Source organism: Nipponia nippon, unplaced genomic scaffold (assembly GCF_047370975.1).
Source record: "Nipponia nippon isolate SJK-2023a ecotype South Korea unplaced genomic scaffold, ASM4737097v1 scaffold_18, whole genome shotgun sequence".
NCBI lineage: Eukaryota > Metazoa > Chordata > Aves > Pelecaniformes > Threskiornithidae > Nipponia > Nipponia nippon.
In genome coordinates, this window is record NW_028262334.1 from 1244792 (window position 1) to 1264967 (window position 20176).

Genomic DNA, 20176 nt, shown 5'->3' on the forward strand with positions numbered 1-20176 from the left:
ATCTTCATCAGTGTATTCTGTTGCTCACAGAACTGCACTGAGCCCAACAGCGACTGCTGCAAGACCTCACGGGAGACCCCTCCAGCCGGCTCCGCCAGCCCCTCTCCTTCCCCGCCTGGAGGGGACTGGCAGCAGAACTGTTCCCACTGGCACCTGCCTGCTCCTGCCTGCTCTTGCCTGCTCCTGCCTGCTCTGCCCCAGCTCCCCATGGCGATGCCAGGTCCCCACAGAGTTCCCTTGGTGATGGGCTGAAGCACGTCACCGAAACTGCCCCGGCAGCCCTGGGGAGCACATTCGCTGTCCCTTCTCTGGGGTCGCCCCTGCAGAGCCGCCTGTCCCCAGCACAGCAGGTCCTTGCTTAGGCACATAATGCGCAAGTGTGCGAGACAGTGAGAGGGACAGAGACATGAAAATTGTTTTTGCCGAGCAGATTACACTGCTCTGGGATCAGTCCCACAGATATTCCTTCTGTCGCACTTGCATTTTTGGATGCCTTTGCATTTGGCACCAAATTTCCTTTCCAGACTAAAGCTTTGCATTTGGAATCGCACCTCCAGAGCTGGGTTTAGTGACCAGGCTGCTCACACATTCCCTTCTCGCTGCTGCCAGGAGCTTGGCTTTCGGTTGCATAAAGTTTTCTTGTACCTTCCCGCTGCAGCCATCTGTCCTGGGCTGCTAATGCCCTTTTCCTTTCTGCACCCCTTACCCCTGCCAGAGGGGACACAGAGCCAAGCCCCTGGCCCTGCCCTTGGGGGAGTCACTTGGGCTCTCCAGCGGTTGAACACCAGGCAATGGAATCCTGGGGTTGGGAAAAGAGAGAAGGATCTGGACAAATCTGTGCTTGTCCCAGCACAACACAGACCTAGGGAATCCAGGCAGGGCTTCCTTGCTTTGCATCAGGAAAGCTCGGGGTTCAGCCAGCCCACAGGTCCCTTTTGGTCAGCTGCTTTTCTGGCCTCTCCCCAGGGAAAGAAAAAGGAGGAAAAAAGAAAAAAAAATAATTGCAAAGTCGAGGCTGTGCTCTCTGCCCACGCTGTGAGCACTTCAGCCTCAGCTGCACCACAGCCATGAATTTTAGCAACCAAAAGAAGGAACAGAGGGGAAAGCAGCTTCTCAGCACCCCGGGAACACAGTCCCCCCCCCCGAGCAAGGAGAGGGCCCTGGGTTGGGGACAGCGTTACCTCTGTGTGCCCGCAGCCCTGAGCCCCCCAGCCACTGCGGGGACAGAGCGCTGCAGTGGAGGTTCCCCCCTGCCATGGGGCTGTCACCCCCCTCCACCCTTGCCCCTAGCCAGCCTGGGATGGCAGCCCACACAGGAGGACCGTGAGGCCGAACTCGGGCTCCCCTGCTCACTCCCCCGCAGGCTCTGGCTGCAGACAAGGCTTGGGCCACTCAGCTGGATCCCTGCTTTTACAAATCAGTGCAACTCCAGCAGCTTTAACGGCGTGATGCTAACTCACAGCAACACGCTTCAAAGGGTTTGTTATTCCACATCCATGTCATCTAAGAAAGACATTGGGCCAGAAATAGTGTCTTCTCGAAAGCGCAGGAGGAGCGCTCCCTGTCTGCACCAGCTGCAGCCCCCAGCTTTTAAGGTTCCCGGCAGTTCCTTGCTGATCACTCGCAACCCCGTTTTTCGGGGTGCGCCGAGCACCAGGGTGCACCAAACTGTGTCAGGACACAGGCACCAGCCGTGACTGCTCAAGCATCCCCCCAGCCACAGGGACCACGGCTATAGATTTAAGTCAAAGATAAGCAACACTCGCACTTGCTTATCAAGCCTATGCCATGGGCTCTGCTAGAAATCCACAACGCTTCGCGCTCTGTTATGAAAAATGAGTCTGCCTTCCTCCAGCTGTTTCCCGGCTCTGTTTTCCACCCCACACTCTGGTCAGCTCCTCCAGCTTCCCAGCTCCATGGATCTCCTCTGATTTCTGAAATCCTTACAGATGAAGTCTGAGAGATAACAAGAGCTGAGTGACAAGGGGGTTGCTGCAAGTATCCGAAGTTCATTTATTCCTCCTCTTCATCTTCCCAGTGGGGCAGTTGCTGTAGCAATTGCTTTGGGGGATGGCAGCGGGCGAGCAGCCTGTCCTGCCTGAGCAGCTCTGCTTTTTTCAGGAGAGCTGCTGAAAGGTGTGGGCTCAGGGCTGGGGTGCAGAAGCTCCCTGAGCGAGGGTCCGTCTGTCCTGGGTTCTTTTCTCCTGCCGGGGCAAGGCTGCAGCAGGGAGATCTTCACTGGAGCAGGACGCGGATCTGAGCAGACCAGCCCCGTGGGTTTGTGCACGAACATCCTTAACAACTTGTCTGTTAACAAGCTGTGAAACGAGACAGACAGACAGGCAGCTGGTAGCCTGTCCTCTGAAATGAAGGACACCTTCCCTTAGCACCTCAGCAGAAAAGGGCTGCTTTTGCAAAGCATTTCTCCTTTGCTTCATCCTGGCTTATGTAGGCTGAGTTACCCAGATGCTGAGTTGGACTCGGGGCTGCAGCGAGAGCAGATGAGGCACCTGTATCACACGGGTCTCCTCCATGCATCCGATCTAGTCATCGCTCACGTGCACATCAGCATGAAAAACGATCTTGTGAAGCAGGTCCTTTTGGGAAGGGCTCTGGGAAGCCACGGAAGACAGTTACAAGCAGCAGCTGAACTGCAGGAACCTGAGTCAGTGATGCCAAATCCTCCCTCGCCCCACTGCAGCCTCCCAGAGCCTTCCTGCCACTCTGTGTTCCGCTCTCCATCTCGGCACGCAGCAGCGTGAGCACAGACCTGTGCCCAGGGCCTCGCAGCACTGCTGCACGGCCCGGATGGAGACGTCCCGGGCTTCAGCTGGGATCACGGAGCTCCAGCTCCACGGGATCCAGTGTTTTTACCTTAGCCCATGTTAAAGATCGTTCTGTCTCTCTTTGAATCACATCGTTTGCCAAACACCTCTTCCCTTGGAGTCAGCAGAGGGAACAGTGAGCCCCCTGCACAGTGGGTGCTGCTGGGGCGGACAGGGGGACTCCCTGCCCTTCTGTGCCTCTTTGGCAGTGGTCCGATGGCATTTTCTTGTGGCTGGTTTGCCTGCATGTGTGTGACCTCCCTCTGAAAGCAGCAGTGGAAAAGCAGCGTCACAGGGTTCTGCCTGCACTGTCCCCGAGGGATGTCAATCCTGGCCCAGCATGGCCAACACAAGGACTTTGAAGAGCTTTTTTGTTTGCCAGCCTGCTGGCTCTGCCACCCCTGGCAGACCTAAACCCCCCTGGGACACACACTCCTCCCCGTCACTGCCCCGAGGCCATGGCTGGAGGGATGGTAGGTCCCCATCCCCACTGCTGTGGGTGCTGGAGCCGGCTGCACCCTTGGGGTTTCTGCTCCCGAGCCGCGGTCTGCTGGAAATGTCGGCTTTGGCCCTGTATGCTGCTCCGCTAACGAAAGGGAAGGGCCAGGCAGCACCCAGGACCCCCAGGCTTGCCCCATGCCCACGTTCGATACCAGCGTGGTTCATCCTGGTGCTCGCTCTGCTGAAGCCCTGAAGGGGGGCAGGGGCTCAGGCGCTTGTTGGGGTGCCCAGACAGGTGGGGTGATCCCCCTGCAAACCTGCTGGGTCCCTCGGACCAAAACGGGGATGCAGCCATGGCTTACCGAGCACTATGAGTCCGGCAAGTCAAGTGGTTAAAGACACAGAGCTATCTCAGCACCGAATTCAGCAATTTCATACCCCTGACAAGAGTGTAAATCCATTCTGATGGACTGGAAAATTGGAAAGCCAGTGCTCATGCTGTATTTTCTATAGACATCTATCTGAACTCCCGAAAGATACATTTATTGGCAGGCTGCAGTTCCAGCCACGTAACTGCACGTTATGCTAATTAAAATATAGCCTGTGTTTGTAACAGGATTTCCTTGGAGCGTGTTTTACTGTTCAGTAACCACTTTCAAATATTTGAAAAATAAAATCGCATCAAGTAAATAACTCTCGGATTGCTCACAGAAGGTTAGTCTTTTTTTTTCCAAAGCCCACTGGAACTGGCTGTACTTATTGCAATGACAGAGGATGTAAAACACACTGATTTCTGAGGCTGCTTGTAGTCTAGATCAAAAGCTCCATGTTATTTAATCATACAGAGCCCGTTTCATTTTAAAAAAAACTGTTTGTACAAAATGGGATAACAAAAAGCCACAGCGCTTGGCCCTGACCCTGAATACCCGCAGGAACAACCCTGCCCTCTGGCAGGACTTGCCATCCGCACACCAGCCATTTGTAACGCCCGCATTACCCAGCCAGTGATGCCCTGCCACACCTCTGTGCATACTGCCTCATCTCTGACTTATTATTAATTTCTGAACCCAGCAGAAGCTGACTTAGAGCTACAAGGGATGGATTATCCACTGAGATGTTCTGCGCTTCCCTTTTTACATGGTTTGCTTTTATAAGACCTCTGTGTGGCATTCCGTACGCCAAGGGAGCACATTTAGCTTAATTGGTCTACAGTCTGCCTCTTCAGCCCCAAATACTTGTATCAAACACCTCACTGAAAGAGAAGTTAAAAATGTATAGAAGGAAACATCTGTGACACTATAACATCCACAAAATGTACACCTTAAATAGCATCTTTTTACGTTCATAATGGCAAAGATATGGGAGAAGTGGAGGGCTAAGAGATATTAATTTTCTTTGCTACTGATCCGGACTTTCCTTGTTCTTTCTGCCAAGGAGGAGAGGAGGAAGAGGCGACATTTAATATGGCCTCTGATACCTCCCCATCAGACAAATTCCACTCCCCGTTATCTCCGGCCCGCTGGCAGCCTGGCTGCGTGCTATTATCTCATTGCTCGAGACGATACCGCTCGGGGTGCTGCCAGCTGCAGCGAGAGCACAGCGCTCACTTGTTGCAGCCCTCGTTGACTTCGCGCTCCGTTTTCCTTCCTCCTGGACACACCTGATTTTCTGGAAAAATTCTCCCGTGGTGCTGCGCTCACCACGAAGCCAGGTGAACCTCTGTGGCTTGCTATTCCGCTGTGACCACTAGCCTGGAGGTGCCCAAACGCCTTGAAGAAAAGAAGGGGGAGCGCGGGTGGTGGGGCTGCGGAGGAGCCCGGTGCTCCGCACCCCCCGGTCGCATTCCTGCTCCCAGCACGGCACCTCCGGAAGGATTTGCTGGTCTCGGCACAACCTCTAGTGGACACCGGTCCGCATCGCCACCACCACACCAAACGGGATCTATTTACAAACCCTGGATCTCCCGGGGCTGCGGCCGCGCCCCCGCCGCCCCCAGCGACCGGGCTTTGCCCAGCGCCGCTCCCGGCCCGAGCCCGCCCGGGCAGCGCGGGCAGCGCAGGCAGCGCGGGCAGCGCGGGCAGCGCGGGCAGCGCGGGCAGCACAGGCAGCCCTGCCGCCCTCCTCTGCCCGCAGCTGCCAGACTGGAGGCACCTGCCCGCACGCCCCGTGTTTGCACGCTGCATTCACACAGCGCTAAATAAATCGCTCTGCCGATGACCGCGCTCCTTGTACGCTGCTCCCGGAGCCTCCTGGCACAAGTCCTTGCGAAGGGACGTGCCTCCGCTGCCTGCTCTGCTGCTGTGCTCCATGCTGGTGGGTGGATGCAAGCGGATGCCGAGAGGAGAGGCTTTCACACCTCCTCTCTGTTGATCTAAATGGCTCCACAAGTGCAAAGCACCAAAAAGCCACCAGCCGAGCAACCGATCAGTGCAAGTCATGTGAAATTAGTTGTTTCTTGAAAGAACGAACTGAAAGATCAGACAGATGGAGCACAACAAACGATCCCTCTGCAGGGTCTGATCCTGCTCCCCCTCACAGCTTGGGAATAGCAGGGCTTGCCAGTCCGGGCCCTGGCTGTGACCTCCCGCCAACAGATCGACAAGGCTCCTGCCCAGCACGGGGAGAGCTGCCACGTCGCCGCCGGCTCCAGGGCTGCATGGGCAGGAGTTTGGGATTTTACAGCAATAATTCACTGAACCTTGTAAAGGGTCAACTATTTATCAGCTCCCTCTCTGCCAAGGAAAGAGGAGTTCAGTACGCTGTGTTCTCATACCCTGAGATTTATGAGAGATCCCACTTGCCATATGGGCCAAATCCTGTTCCTGAGGAGCTGGGCTGCCTGCTGGTGCTCCCAATGAGTGCTCAGGACCAGGGCAGCCTCCTGCCTCCAGGGCACGAGGCAGTGGCGGAGCTGTGAGCCCCGTACTGGGACCCGCACTCACTCGGTTTGTTTGCCCGGCTCCCCCAGCCCCCCATGGCGGCACGGGGACTGTCGCTGTGCGCACAGGTCTCCCACAGCCGCTCACCAGCGGCCTGGATGAGAGCGGATGGGTAACACGACGGAGCAAAGGGTCTTTCTGTTTGTTCCGACGCTGAAACAGGATGCCAGCAATTGTGGATAGAGACTTCAGATCTGATTCCTTCGTATGTATGTGCGTGTCCATACACAGAACACAAACCCATGCAGGTGAGAGAGAAAATGCCATAATCTACACCCATTTATGTTTTGTAACCCAGAAAGAAGGATAGATTCTGTAATATAATCTCTGTATGGAGAGCCGGGTTTAAGACCAAAAAGTCAAAGTCTTTTAACACAATCTGAACATGAGAACAGAAAGCGAAGCCGGGCAGGCAGCATTGCACAGCACTCCTGAGCGGGGAGCCGTTAATCTTTGCTAAAACCACACCATCGGCCCCAGAGGTCAGCCTCCCGGGCCTGCACAAACACTGCAGCACAGGCAGGCACTGGCCTCTCCCGTTCTCCCGCTGACCAATCCGCATTGGTGACCACAGCCAGCAGCACACCGAAACCCGGCTGCCTCGTCCGCACAGCCTTCCAGTGACAAGAGGCCAGGAGCGGCACCAGTGCGGCGGTCCTCAAGCACCACGCTAGTTTGCAATGACTTTGTCAAGTCACCCGCAAACGGGTCCCGAAGCCTATTCTTAGGTCTGTCATCACAGCAGTGGGAAAGGGAGACGGGAGCGGATTTGCGTGGAAACATGAAACATGTGGAATGAGCACGCAGTCCCCGGGTAAACACTCACCACCCCACGGCCATCACCACCCCAGGGCCACCTCCTGTGTGCCCAAGCCGGCGGGACGGGAACACCGGCGGGGACCTGGCACCGGGGGCTGGGCACAGCGGGGGCTGGCGACAGCGGGCTGCTCTCCGGGCGGGAGGGAGGCGGCGGGTCCGGCAGGGCTCCCGGGAGGACTCGGCCCCGTTAGCACACGGTTCCGGGGCAGGACGCTGCTCCCCGGAGCGGCCCCGGCCCCGGCCCCGGCGGCGGGAGCTGTCCGCCCCGCGGTGCTGAGCCGCCGCTGTCCCGCCGGGCCCCGCCGCTGCCGGTGCCGCCGCCGCTGCCGGTGCCGCCGCCGGCGCTGTGCTCTCCCAGCAATGCCAGAAGTTTCAGCCCGGCCCGGGGAGCAGCAGAAGCGGGGGGTCCCCGGTCGGGGGCGGCACGGCCAGTTCCAGCAGCCCCTCCCGGGCCGGCTGCCCACTCCCCGCTCCGACTGCCCCCTCCCCGCTCCCGGCTGCATCCCCCCTCGCCCCCCCGCCCCGGCCGGTGCCCCCTCCCCGCCGGCGCTCGCACCCCCCGGCCGGGAGGCGCAGGGCCCCGGCGGTGGCGGCGGCCGTGCCCGGGGAGCCCCGCTCCGCGCCGCAGCCCCGGCCCGCTCCGCCCCGCTCCGCCCCGCTTACCTGGGCGCGGGGCCGCGGGGCTGCCCAGCAGCAGGGCGAGCAGGCAGAGCCCGCGGGGCCCCGGCATGGTGCGGCGGCGGCGGGCGCGGCGGAGCCTCCGCGCTGCTGCGAGCCGAGCCGAGCCGAGCCGAGCCGCGCCGAGCGGGGCCGGGCCGGGGGCGGGGGCTGGGGCTGCCGCCGGAGCTGGAACGGGCGCGGGGGAGCGGCGCGGCGGAGGGCGGAGAGGAGCGGCGCGGCGCGGCTCGGCGCGGAGCGGCGCGGAGAGGAGCGGAGCGAGCGGCGGGGGAGGGCGCCGGCGGCCGCCCCGGCCCCCGCGCAGCGCCGTGCGCTCCGGCCCCGCCCGCGGCTCCCCCGGCCCCCCCGGCCCGCCCCAGCCCCACCGGCCCGCTGCTCTTCCCCGGCCCGGGGCTCCCCCGGCTCCCCGCAGCCCGCTACGACTCCCCTCAGCCTTCCCAGTCCCCCGGCTCCCCCCCGGCTCCAGGAGCCCCAGTGCCCCCCAGCCCGGGCAGTGCTCCCTGCTGCGGGCCCCCGCTCAGCCTGCACCCTGTCCCTTGCATCATCTCACTGCCCCTTGTCCCCAAGCCTCCCGTTGCACCCCACGCCCCTCTCAGCACCCCAAGCCCCTCTCAGCACCCCAACCCCGCTCAGCATCCCAACCCTGCTCAGCATCCCCACCCCCCCTCAGCACCCCACGCCCCTCTAACCTCCCTGCTCAAGCCCAGCCTTACCCTCCTCCCCTGCCCTCGGGCTCCCCAAAAGCAGGCTGTAAATAGGGCAGGGGTGCTATAGAGGGGTGATACAGGCCCCATGCCCCCCTTGGGATCATGGATGTACCCTGCTGCTGCTGGAGCCAGGAAAGCCAGGCTGGTAGGGAGCTGCACACTGCGGCCTGACCAGCCGCGGTGGGGTGATGGGCTCTGGGCACGTGAGAGTTCACAGTTTGTGGAAGCTGCACAGGGCACCCGTAATGTGGGGCTGGCACCGTGGCCATGGGCAAGCAAAGGAGTCTCCTCAACCCTGCAGCAAAAGAAGCAACACACAGACAGTCCCTACTCAGCACCCCAGCCCCAGAGCTCCACAACCTTCTTGCCTATGGGTAGGACCATGGGCCTGACAGCTCCCAGGAGCTCCCTGCCCGGTCTGATCCTGCCCGTTCCCCCTGCCCAGGTCACCGGCAGCTGCAGTAAGCCGAGAGCTTCCAGCAGGTCTCTCCCGAGCCCAACAGAGCACACGGTGTAATTACACTGATTTTGATAAGAACAGGAACAGAGGCTTCATTCTCTTGAAATCCCAAATTCTACCCTGAAATGTTTACTGTAAATCACCTCCTGGTGAGAGCTGCCTGGTCCTCCCAGACACTCTGCCTGTCAAGTCGAATAGCCAGAACAATGTCACAAAGCATGACACGAGTGTCAAACACCACAAGATCGAGGCCAGCCTTTCCCCCAAATAGCCAGTTTGTTGATGCTGCCATCTGAGAAGTCCCTGCTACCTTTGAGAGAGCAATTACACTGATTCGGTTACCTCAGCAACAATAATCACATACTGGTATCACTACAAATGCCACCACGCAGAACACATCAAGTCAAGAAACCGTCCAAACACAGGGACTGATCCTGCTGCCTTTTTCCCTGCTGGGCTCTGCAGAGCTCCTCCTGACGCCGGTGCAAGCGGGAGAAGCAGCAGCCCGGGGATTTTGAGGAGCGTGAAGCAGGCTGTGCAGGCAGCGGGGTCATTTGCATTCTCTGTGTTACTCCTAGCTGCTGCCAGCTGGGAGCAGTTGGGCAGCAGGCGAGAGAAGGACAAAATAAGAAAGGGAGAGAAATCACCGAGAGGTGCAGTATATTATTTAACACTGTCATTTTCATATACAAAGTGGGATTCGCTTGCTCAGAGGTTTAATTTGGTCTAACAAAGCTATCTGCAGCAGAGCGAGCACAGCCTGCTCTGTCCCCTCTCTGCTCCATCCCCAGCTTCTCTCCCGACCTGCCGTTATTAAAGATAAAAGTTGTCTCTCATTTAGCAGTTTTACTTGAGTGATTTTTATTGTGTTCATCTGCATTGTAGTAAACTCCTAAGATAGCCAGATAATAACACCAGCGCCATGGTAACAGGCAGGAAAAAAAGAACAAATGCTGTATTTGTAATGCAGAAATGCCCACTAAGTGGCAAAAGTTGTTAGTGACGGAGAGGGAACAGCTAAGCTCAAGCCTTGGCTCAGCTGGGATTTGGGAGTGCAGCCGGGCCCAGCTCCCCACCGGTGGGCGCAGCACCCCGCAAGCCCGGGACATCACGCCTGGCACCAGCCGGGCTTTGTCGTTGATTTCTTGTCCGGTGTGGCTCTTGGAGTGTTTTTCCCAACTCTTCGCAGTGCCTGTGCCTGGGGGGGGTCACCAGCTGCAGGGGACGGTGCTGCTCAGTGAGCGCAGGGGTCTTGCAGCAGTGCTGGGGTCCCCTCGCCCCTCTGGCAGCTTTGCTGGGGACTCAGGTGAGCTGGGAAGCAGCTGGGAGGAGGGAGCAAGTGCGGGGGGATGGGGTGGAACGCACCGCGGGATGTGCTCCCCATAGCTGGTGTGTAACAAGGTGATTTGAATAATTTTCCTCCTGCAGCCTCCCTGCACAGCCAGCGCAGAGGCCTAATAGCCTGTGAAATTTCAGTTTGAGAAACAACAGCGATGTGCGCGGTGGGGGAGCTGGCAGCCTCGGCGCTCCCTAGGTCACCAAGCTCCTCTGCCCCCGCTGAAACACCGGGGCGCTCCTGCCTGCAGCTGGGACCCACCACCCCGAGCCCTGTCCAGCCAGACCGGCTCCCTCAGTACCGTGCATCACCGCGCATCACCGCGCATCACAGCGCATTGCCATGCATCACCGCGTGCGCAGCCCGGCTGCATACAGGGAGTGCTGCCGACAGGAGCGGGGGAGACGATGGCTCCAGGAGCCACAGGGGTGCGCGTAAGAAAAGGAGAAATTGTTATTGCTCCTTTGGCAGCGCTCAGGGCTGGAGATGTTTGCGTGGTCAGAAAGCTGGGGTATTCAAAAGGAAATAAAGAGAAGCGTCTCCTGAGGCCACTTTAGTGGGCATTGCTCTAATTAGCACCATGTTCATCGGCAGTTACCTCAGACCTTTGATTAACAGTAAAGAAAATCAATAAGCACACTAAAAATTCAGATAAGTTTCACAGCTAATTTTAATTTCACATTTTAATCTTGTATTAATGTCAATCTTAATTACCATAATTAAGTCAGATGTGACTTAGCAAGAGAAGCTTGAAGATAAGACATTACAAGAAAGACGGTGCCTTTCTGGTGAGCAGACGAGTGCCGCTCACCATGGTTTGGGATGCGGTTGATGCTGGCAAGCCGGAGGCTCCCGCAGGGCAGCACGGGGTGCTGCGCTTCCCTATCCCTCCCCTTGTCCCCAGCCTCACCTGGCTCCCTGCCTGGGGTCTGTCCCCTGCAATGCCAGCGAGAGCCTGAAGCCCCTCAGACCTGCTTTGCCCCTATTTCAGGGTGCCCGAGTGTCCAGCTGCCTCACAGCTGCCTCCCTCTCCTTGGTTCATGGGAGCGCAGGGAGGTGCCAGCCCCACCATGCTGGCCATGCCTGCGCTCCGCTTGTCACAGCTGGTGAGATCCATGAGATCCAAACCGCCCAGAAAATCAATCTCTCATTTATTTTCATGATGGTGATGCAGCAGCCCAGTGCTGCTGCATTTGCTCTGCAGTTACACCTATCAATCACCGTCCGCTCTCAGCTCCCTGCACCTCGCGGGGCAGGAGCAGCGCTAGCCGTGGGCTCTGTTGAGCCTGTGCATTGCCTAAGGAGCCCTCGGACACCTCTGCCTTGCGGGAAACATCCCGCAGCCCAGCAGCATCTGCCCTGCAGGGGGGTGGGACCGACCCTGTGGCCATCGGAGTCCCCCAGCACCTCCCGGGCAGCTGCCGCCGGGCCGGTGGGCAGACGGCAGGCTGGCACACGGCACAGCACAGGCACACCCGCCGAGCGGGGCTGTTCGCTCTGCTGAAACCTGCAAGTGCAGGAGCGGGGACAACATAGAGACATGGTCTGTGTGTCTGCACACCCCAGGGCTGGCTGTCCCCATCCGGGCAGGGTGGCTTCAGGGGTTTTGCCCATGGTGTTTGCTGTGCTGCCAGCAAGAAGCCAGCATCCTTGCCGGTTTTACTCTTCCCCAACCCTAATAAGAACCTTGCTGAGTGCCCAGCTTGCAGAAGCACTAACAAGCTGACTCCCTAGGTCTGAAGCTCTCTAGCTTAGCTGAGAGGTTGGGAACCCCTGGTGATTTTATGGACAGTGACACATCTCTGGGCCCTGAGGGTGTCCCCTGCCAGGACAGCCAGGTCCTCCCCGAGCCCAGGCTGGAGCATCACTGCCGGCTGCCGGTCAGCGGTGCTGGGTGGGTGGGGATGCTCCAGCTGCAGCCCAGTGGGGATGAAGAGAGCAAACCCGCATCAGCTTGTGCTCCAGCAGCATGTGCCAGGAGCGGGTGGCCACGGTGGCACCTCCGGGGCTGTGGGAAGGAGCTTTCCCAGTCTGGGCACAGCAGTTTCTCCTGATGAGCTCAGCCCTCCACCTGGAGCTACCAGAAACCTCCTTGAAGAGCATCTCACAGCTTAAATGCAAGTTGGGTGCAGGTCTCTCCCCAGTGCCAGTGTAAAGAGGGTGAGGGCTCAGAACAGAGATGCCATCGGTCAGCAGCAAGGTGGGTTTTCCCTGGTGCTTGTGGGGCACTGAGGTCCCAGTGCTGGGGGAGTGCAGGGCAGCCCTGAGTGGGAGAGGCGGACGGAGGTGCTGGGAGGACAGACCCCAACCAGGGTACACCTGGGGCTCCTGGCTGCAGACCCATGCTGAGCTGCCCCGAAGTGCGCTGGGGCTCCTGTTTAGGACCCCAGTCTGGTACAGCTGCTCTGTGGTGCAAAGGGGGGCTCCTGCGAGGGCACACAGGGGCAGGCACAGGGTGCCAGGCTCCTGCCCCCACAAGCCGTGGGTGTACATACGGGGCCAGCCTCCTCCCTGCAACTTTCTTGGGAAGCTTTCATCCCCTCCTCTGCAGTGCCCAGAGGGGCTTCAATGGCAGAAGGAAGTGGAAAAATAACCTCGGCTTTAGACTTGGAAGCTGAGGTCTCCTGTAGCGAAGCTGAATGGCAGCTCTGAGGAGCAGTCTCCAGGCTCCGCTGGCTTGGGGGCATCGCTGGTGAGTGGCAATATTGTCCCAGGGCAGAAAAGGCCTTTGTCCCTCTAAGATGGCAGAGCCACTCCAGCCTTTGGCTTTCGGAGCAGGCTGCCTCCCTGCTCTGCCTTACAAACGCCAGCGCTGAATGGGGGGTTTGAGTCTGAGGCCAGGCTCAGTTCCAGCCCCTTTGAGCGAATGCCTGCGGGCACAGCTGGGGGCCCTTTCAGGAGGGAAGTCCTTGTTCCTTGTCAACAGAAGAAGACTTTGCACAGCTCAAAAATAGGCTCTCTATTGCCCACTGGGGTTTGGAGGTGGTGGAGAGAAACAAACCCGCTGCGGGGATGGAAGGCAGCAGCATCCCTGCGGAGCGGGAGGGAAGGGACCCCGCAGGCAGCCTGCCTGGGGTGCTGGATGGCCCGGCCCCAGGGCTGCTCCACGGCCGAGCACCCAGCCAGGGCTGGGGGGGCTGTGACCCGCAGCATCACCTGTGCACCCCACCTCAGCATCCGTTGGCGATGCGATGCCTCTGCATGGGCAGGCAGTCACAGCACGGCTTTGCAGATACGGAGTCCCTGTGGCACATCCCAGGGAGCCGTCCCGTCGTCGGAGCAAAGGTTTTCATCGTGCAGCAGGGATGAAGCCTGGGAGCACCTGCCTCGGTCTGTGGCACCTTAACTCCCCAGCCATAAAACAGGACATTATTTTATCCTCTATGCATAATTGATGGCTTAATTAACTAAAGCTCCTCATGGCAGCACCCAGAGAGGCTCCCACCAGCTTCAGGCACTGCAGCTCTTCCAACCCCCTCTGATCCATGGTTAACAGGCTCTTTACCAAGGCAATAATGCTGTTCTGGTTGCCATATCCATAACTCACTGCTGCACTGTGCTGTCCAAAAGTTTTTAAAGACTTTTTAGCTGTGATTTTCAGTTTTTTGTTCTGGCAGGATTTGCATCGAGCGAAGCAGGCAGGAGTAGTCGGTGTCTGAACTCCATATCTGAGCTCTTCACTGTCCATCTTCAAAGATCTCTCTATACTTTTGCACCAATATTGTGCATTCATTTTAGACCCAGCTTTCTCAAAGCCCCCCACCCCTTCCCTCTCCAGCAAGACAAACCTCTCACCATCCAGCAAGGCTTCCAGGTGCTTTACTCTGTTGCAGGGCTGGATCTTTGCAGGGACAGGCAGCACTGCAGTATTTCTCTTCCCTGTGAAGCCTTGCCAGCCCAATACTGACCATCTCCACAAGTGCATGGAGAAAAATGCCTTCTACACATTGCCAGCTGCCAAAAAATACCTGCTCTGTTGAGGCTTTTCTGCCTGGGCATCCATTTTCTGTATTCTTTTCAAGATTGGTATTCATGCCAGGACACTGCTGGTATTTATTCATTGCATCCCATATAAATTGCAAGATAAGTTACTCTGCACCAGACACTGATATGGAAAACTGAATTTGTAAATTCATGAGTGCACAGAATTATGTTGTCCTATCTAGAAAATTTTCCTTGAAGAATAAAAAGAAGTTTTGTTAGAAGTTTGTTTTAAAGTGAGGCAAAGTGCAGCATGTTTTTGGTGCTATCCTACCAGCCTCTAGAAGAAGTGATTTCTCTGCCTCTGCATTATTCTACACTTACTGTAATCTCTTAATTGTCTCCAGGAAGATGTCCTGGCTTTCTTACTTACACCAGCATCTACCCATGCTTTTTGGGGTCCCCTGACCCCGGGCAGGAGGGCACAGCATCAGTGCTCAGCACCTCGAGGTGGGCAGGAAGGCCCCAGGGAGGGCTTCAGGTGCCTGCGGGACGGGCTGGGTGCAGCCTGCAGACTTTGGCCCTGAGCTCTGATGAGAGGTAAATATTTTTAATTCAGCTGGCCCAAATAATTTCCCCACAGGAATCTTAAAAGCACTCTCTGAGGAGCTGATGCAATCAGCATCTCTCAGTGATGCTGATTGTGAATAATCCCTGAGATGCCGGAGAGACTGGAGAGAGCAGGCGAGCACTGCCGTGGCACCAACGCCCAGGGCTGGTGAGCCCAGCCGCTGGGCAGTGCAGGCTGGTGATGGGTAAATGAAAAGAAACGGTGAAATAAGGGAAAAAGGAAAAAGAAAGAAAGAACAGATTACAATTAGCACCAGTAACCATGGCATCCTGAAAACCAGATTTTGTCAAACAGCTGATTGTAATCTTTGAAGAGATTATACCTTTGATGGAGGAAGGTATCTGAATTGCTGTTATAGGTTGTTGTAATGTATTTGATGTGGTATCAAGCAGTATTCTCATGAAAAGCAGCATGATGCAGTATCAGTGCAGTGCATCTTAAGTGGGTTAAGAACCGGCTCATTGACAGATCTCAGAGAACAGCAATGAGGCATCATCTTCAAATGGAGGAATTATTAATGAATCCGTTAAGAACTGGTGCTTAGCTCTGTCACTGCACATTCTCACTTATGATCTGCAGGTAAATATAAAATCACTAGTGATTAGATTTACAAGCAGGAGATTAGCAGGCTGGTTAACTTGTGTGGAGCCGTGCAGTCAGACTGTGCAACACAGATCACAGCGCAGGATGAATTATTAAACCCGGTGTAGTTTACCCAGTCAAATGCTCATTTCTGTGCCACGAAACAGAGGGCCTTGGGATGGGAGAGCTGTGCTCTGGGCAGCAGTGGAAGGGACTTTGAGGTTGAGAGACTGGAGGAGACTCTGCAGCGGCAAAAGCAGTCAGCATCACCCAGGTCAGAGAAACCCCCGTGGCGATGGCAGCTCTTGCAGCTGGAGCAAGGAACAGTGCTTTACTTCATCACGGCATTGCAGAGAGGCAGTGGCAGCCCTCACAGACAGCAAATTCCTGATGGGGACTGTGCCCCGGCCAGCAGCAAAGCCGTGGGCTAGCAGGGACATACCTGCATCTCTCATGTTTCGGGCATCACCCAGGGAGCCAGCACCCGTGAACTGGGTGACACAGGGAGCAGGACAGTGGCACTAACTGGCAGTGAGTGGCTGTGCCTCACCAGGGAGGCAGCGCTCCCCTCCCAGCCCACCTGTGGCAGCCCCATGGATGCTCCACGGTGCCCTGGGGCTGGTTTTCTCTGCAGGAGCGGGTTGCTTTCTTTGTGGTAGAAAAGGGGATTTGTTTTAAAGCTCTTTTCATGGGGAAAAAAAAAGAAATCCATACTGTGCTGCTTTGCTCTGACCCGTCTTCCAAGCTGTGATGCTTTAATTGATTAGCTTGTAAGAGCTTGGCAGCAGAGCCCGTGCTTTGTTGGTAGCGCTTCTACAGCTCCCGCAGGTGGAAAGCCATTAACTGCCTCCAGACTTGTCCTTCCGCCTGCAAGGAGCCTTTGGGCGGATGATTTTCAGCTGTTTTCAAAGAAAAGCCCCTAAAACACACAGTCCCCATGACTCTGGCTGGGTCAGCCCTCACACTCTGCCTCGAGTGAGGAGGTCCGGGTGCACCCCATGCACGTTGTCACCCCACCCACGGTGCGGATACACTGCCCGTCCTGCAGCGCTGTGAGGTTACATGGATACAGGCCTATTTATTCCCAGAGATCTTAACAAAATAATAACATTTAACTTGTGCAGAGCTATTACCAAGGCTTGCTCTAACTTCATGCTGCTGAGTGTGTCAGTATGATGAGGGGTTGGTAATAAACCTACCAGCAGTCACTAAGTGCTGCTATATAAATGCCTCCTCTGAAATAGCAGCACTTTGGCTCTCCAGCACCTGCTCAGAGTCCTGCAAATGGGGATTTGTCAAGGCTGGAAGGTCCAGTGTTGGTTCCCGGTACTTTGTGCAGCTGGCTGTGGGCTCCAGCAGCTCTTCCCGGAGGGGCTTGTCCCTTGGTGCCAGCCCCATGGCTCTGTGCTCATGGCAGGATCTGGCCACAGCTTCACGCAGGGATTTGCTCTCAGCAGTTCGGAAGGGTGGGCAGCAAGCCTGGCTTTGCCACCGTGGCGGCTCCAGCACCCTGCATCGAGGCCCCAGCACCGTGGTCCTTCCCTGTTGGTGGAGGGATCAGTGCCTGGGGGACTCCGTGGGGATCCAGGCACAACTCAGAAAGGCAGGAGGGAGGCTGGGGAGGAGGGAGGAGCAGGCAGGCTGGAAACAACGTGTGGGGCCCTGGCAGGGCTTCAGCATCGCAGTGTGTGTGCGTGTGCATTTGCACGGTGGGAGATGTAGCGCAAGCTGAAATGAGATTAGCTAATGTACTGCAAACACAAACCATCTAGTAAGGAAATTTCTCTCTCCAACAAATGCAAATCTTTCTGCCTAGTTTGCTGTGTAAAGTTGCCCATTAACCCATGTGCCCTGCCTACTAGCAAGGGGAGGGGAGGCAGGCAGGGGGCTTTCGGTAAATGTTAGTGCAGGGAACGGTGCCTCAGCTGAAAGCACCCGGCCTTGTTTGCTGCAGCTCTGGCACGGTACAAGCAGTGCCTGTGCCCATCCGAAAGGACTTGCCTCTCGCTGCCTCTTCATGGTACACGATTCACAGGTTCAAAGAGCTGCCAGCCATGGCCCTGCCTGTGTGCTGCCTGCAGCCTGTGCCCACGGGCAGGAGCTCGTCCTTGCAGCCTGCGCCTATGGACAGGAGCACGTGCTATTTCTCCAGGCACGTCTCACGTGAAGCAAGGCCGCGGTGCCTCGCAGGATGGCAGCCAGCCGCCTGGGAGGGAGAGCCAAAGGGCCCCGGGGCCGGTGTGCAGCCACCGATAACCAGTTATGTCCCCCGGTTCCTCTGTTACAACTAGCACAAAGCCACGTGTTTTCAGATGATGCTCCTGGCCAGGCTCTGAGATGCTTGGCAGAGAGAAGCAGTTGTCACGGAAGGGGCTTTCGCAGGCTGCAGGCTTGTTTTGAACCCTTGGTACGTACAAGCCCCAGAGCAGAAAGGTCTCTTCCGACATGTAGCTGCACTTGTAACGTTGATGATGGTGACAACTGCAACAGCAGAGATTATTTTTCCTTCTCTCCTTTGTATGCATGTGTCCCACAAGAGGACAAGCTCTTTGCGGAGAGCAGAGCAAGGGCTCTGTGCCAGTGTTAAACTCCTCTGTGCCTACATCGCTCCATGTGGGGAGAGAGCAGTCATTGCTCTGAGGCTGCATACATGCAGGAGCAATTGGATTCACCCTGGCTTAACTTCAGGGCTCCCTCCTTGGCCCACCCTGTGGCCAAGCCTCTCCAGCCAGCCCAGAGAAACCATGTGCAGGGTTTCTGTGCACATCCTTGCTGCAGACACCCCACTCCCAGGCCTGCCACTGCTGCCTGGGGCACCCGGTGATCAATACTGCCTCCGCTGCCTGTCATGCTTGGCCGTCCTCAAACCTCATTTACCTGCAGGAGGAAACCGCTTCCACCCTCAGAAGCAGAACTGGCTGATGGCTGCCTGAAACCTGGCACTGCCCTCGCTTGCAGCTGCATCGCACCTGGAAAGGGCTCAGGGCTCTCCAGGGGGTCTGCAGCAGCACCGCTAATAAAACCCTGCAGCTCTACTCCCATACTGCTTTATTGTAGACATATTTCAAGGCAAGGAGGGGGGGATCGTTGCAGAGGAAGGATGCTAGCCTATGTTGGCATGGGCATACATCCACTGCCCACTCGCTGTGAGTCACCTCATCCCATCAGGCACGGACCAAGGCACCTCCCTGGGATGGCTCCGGCCGTGGTTTCCAATCAGGCGATGCCAGCCCCAGTACCACAGCCTGCTGCAAGGGCTGGGAATCCCAAAGCCCCCGAGCGAGCGAGAGGCTGGAGCAGAGGATGTGGGGGCACGGGCAGGCCCTGAGAAGGGACGGTCCCAGCGGTGGCATCCCTCCACACTGAGGAAGACAAGCACAGTGGCGCAGCAGGAATCACAGCTCCAGCCACTTGCCAGCCCAGTGGGTTTAGTTGCCCACCGGGGAAATGTAGGCATTAAGTGATGTTTGCAATTCATTCTGCAGTTCTTTGCCTGAAGAGTTCGGCACCTCTGTGCAACTGCTACCCTACTGCCAGCGCTGTGGTAGTGGTTTCCAGTCGCAGCTAATTACTGTGCAAAGCAACGAGCTTGCTGTGATTGTCAGCTGGATGACACGAGTGCGCTCAATGGCAGCTCAGCTCTTTTTGGCCCCTGGGGAGATGTCCTGCCCAGGCACCAAAGAGATAGCACCAAAGCACGTAGCTGCTCGGGCTGCGGCTCAAGCAGGGCTGGGAGATGGGCTCAGTGCTGGTGAGCGGCTGGGAGAGCGGGGTAAGAGCAGTGTTTGTGGGTTAAAGGGAGGTCATGTTATTGCAGACATGACTGCTGAGCTCCCCAGAGCAGCTGCGGGGTTAATCGAATAAACCAGTGAAATTTGTAAAACTTTCCCGAGCACCCAAGAGATCAGTTTTTGCTTTGTGTTTGGCAGTAGAAGCAAATACTGTTTTGCTTTTCCCTGACCTGGCCATCAGGATGACTTAGTGAGTACTAGTTTTGACTCCCAAGAGGTTTTTATACACCTGGGCAAAGCTCCGTGGGGTAAGGCAATGCTGCACGCAGCCCAGGCTCCCCATGCGCTCGCTGGCTCCCGAGCCCTGCGTGTCCTGGTGTTGATGATGTCTCTTCATACAAAATACCCACAGGGTTTGTTCTGCACTTTTATATTGTGGCCAGCTGGGACTGAAGAGGTGAAGTTGGGGATACATCTCTGGAAACATTCATGGCCAGGGCACGGCATTCTCCCTGGCACCGGGGTGTCCCCAGATGCTTTTCTTCCCTGTGTTTTGGGGAACAACACCCACTGACCATGCAGAACCAGCTCTGCTCTGGGGCAGCTCAGCAGTGGATGTCTATCTCAAATATCTCCAGGAATAAGGGCATCCTGCTGATGCCCGTGCAGCACCACCACCTCTCCTCCAAAGCACAGCCCTTGTTTTCAGGAAACCACCCCTGAGCTTTCCCTCTCCCTGAGGGTGTGTTTATCTGCCCGTAAGCCCAGCATGATTGCAGGGGGACGAGGCTCCAGCCCTGCACGCCTTGTTGGGGGCAGAGCACAGGGCCACAGTGGCCCCTCTCCCCCGCAGGCTGGAGGGACGTGGTCCACACAGCCTGGCTGAGTGCAGTGAGTTAACAACATTGTGGGAGATTTAAAATGGAAGAAGCCTCCTGACAGCCTACATGTAGGTCTAATAATTTACTGTAACTGTTTTTATGGCAGACCGTAAAAATCTAAAATAAGGCTGGGAATTGTCAGAGAAACCCACATGGAGCTGAATTTCTGCATAACCACAGTTTTTTAGGCTCCAGCGCCTTCCTCTGGAAAGCCTCGGTCCCTGG

The 20176-nt window shown here is 57.0% G+C and overlaps 1 protein-coding gene across 1 annotated transcript in view; it reads right to left on the minus strand.

The window, feature by feature from the left end:
- Positions 1-7818, minus strand: part of SEZ6L (seizure related 6 homolog like) — a 49507-nt gene extending 41689 nt beyond the window's left edge. Inside the window, exon 1 of the mRNA XM_087754762.1 lies at positions 7688-7818. Within this exon, the coding sequence (XP_087610888.1) occupies positions 7688-7754 (67 nt within the window). The 5' untranslated portion in view covers positions 7755-7818. The remainder of the gene's footprint in view (positions 1-7687) is intronic.
- Between the last annotated feature and the right edge of the window lie 12358 nt (positions 7819-20176).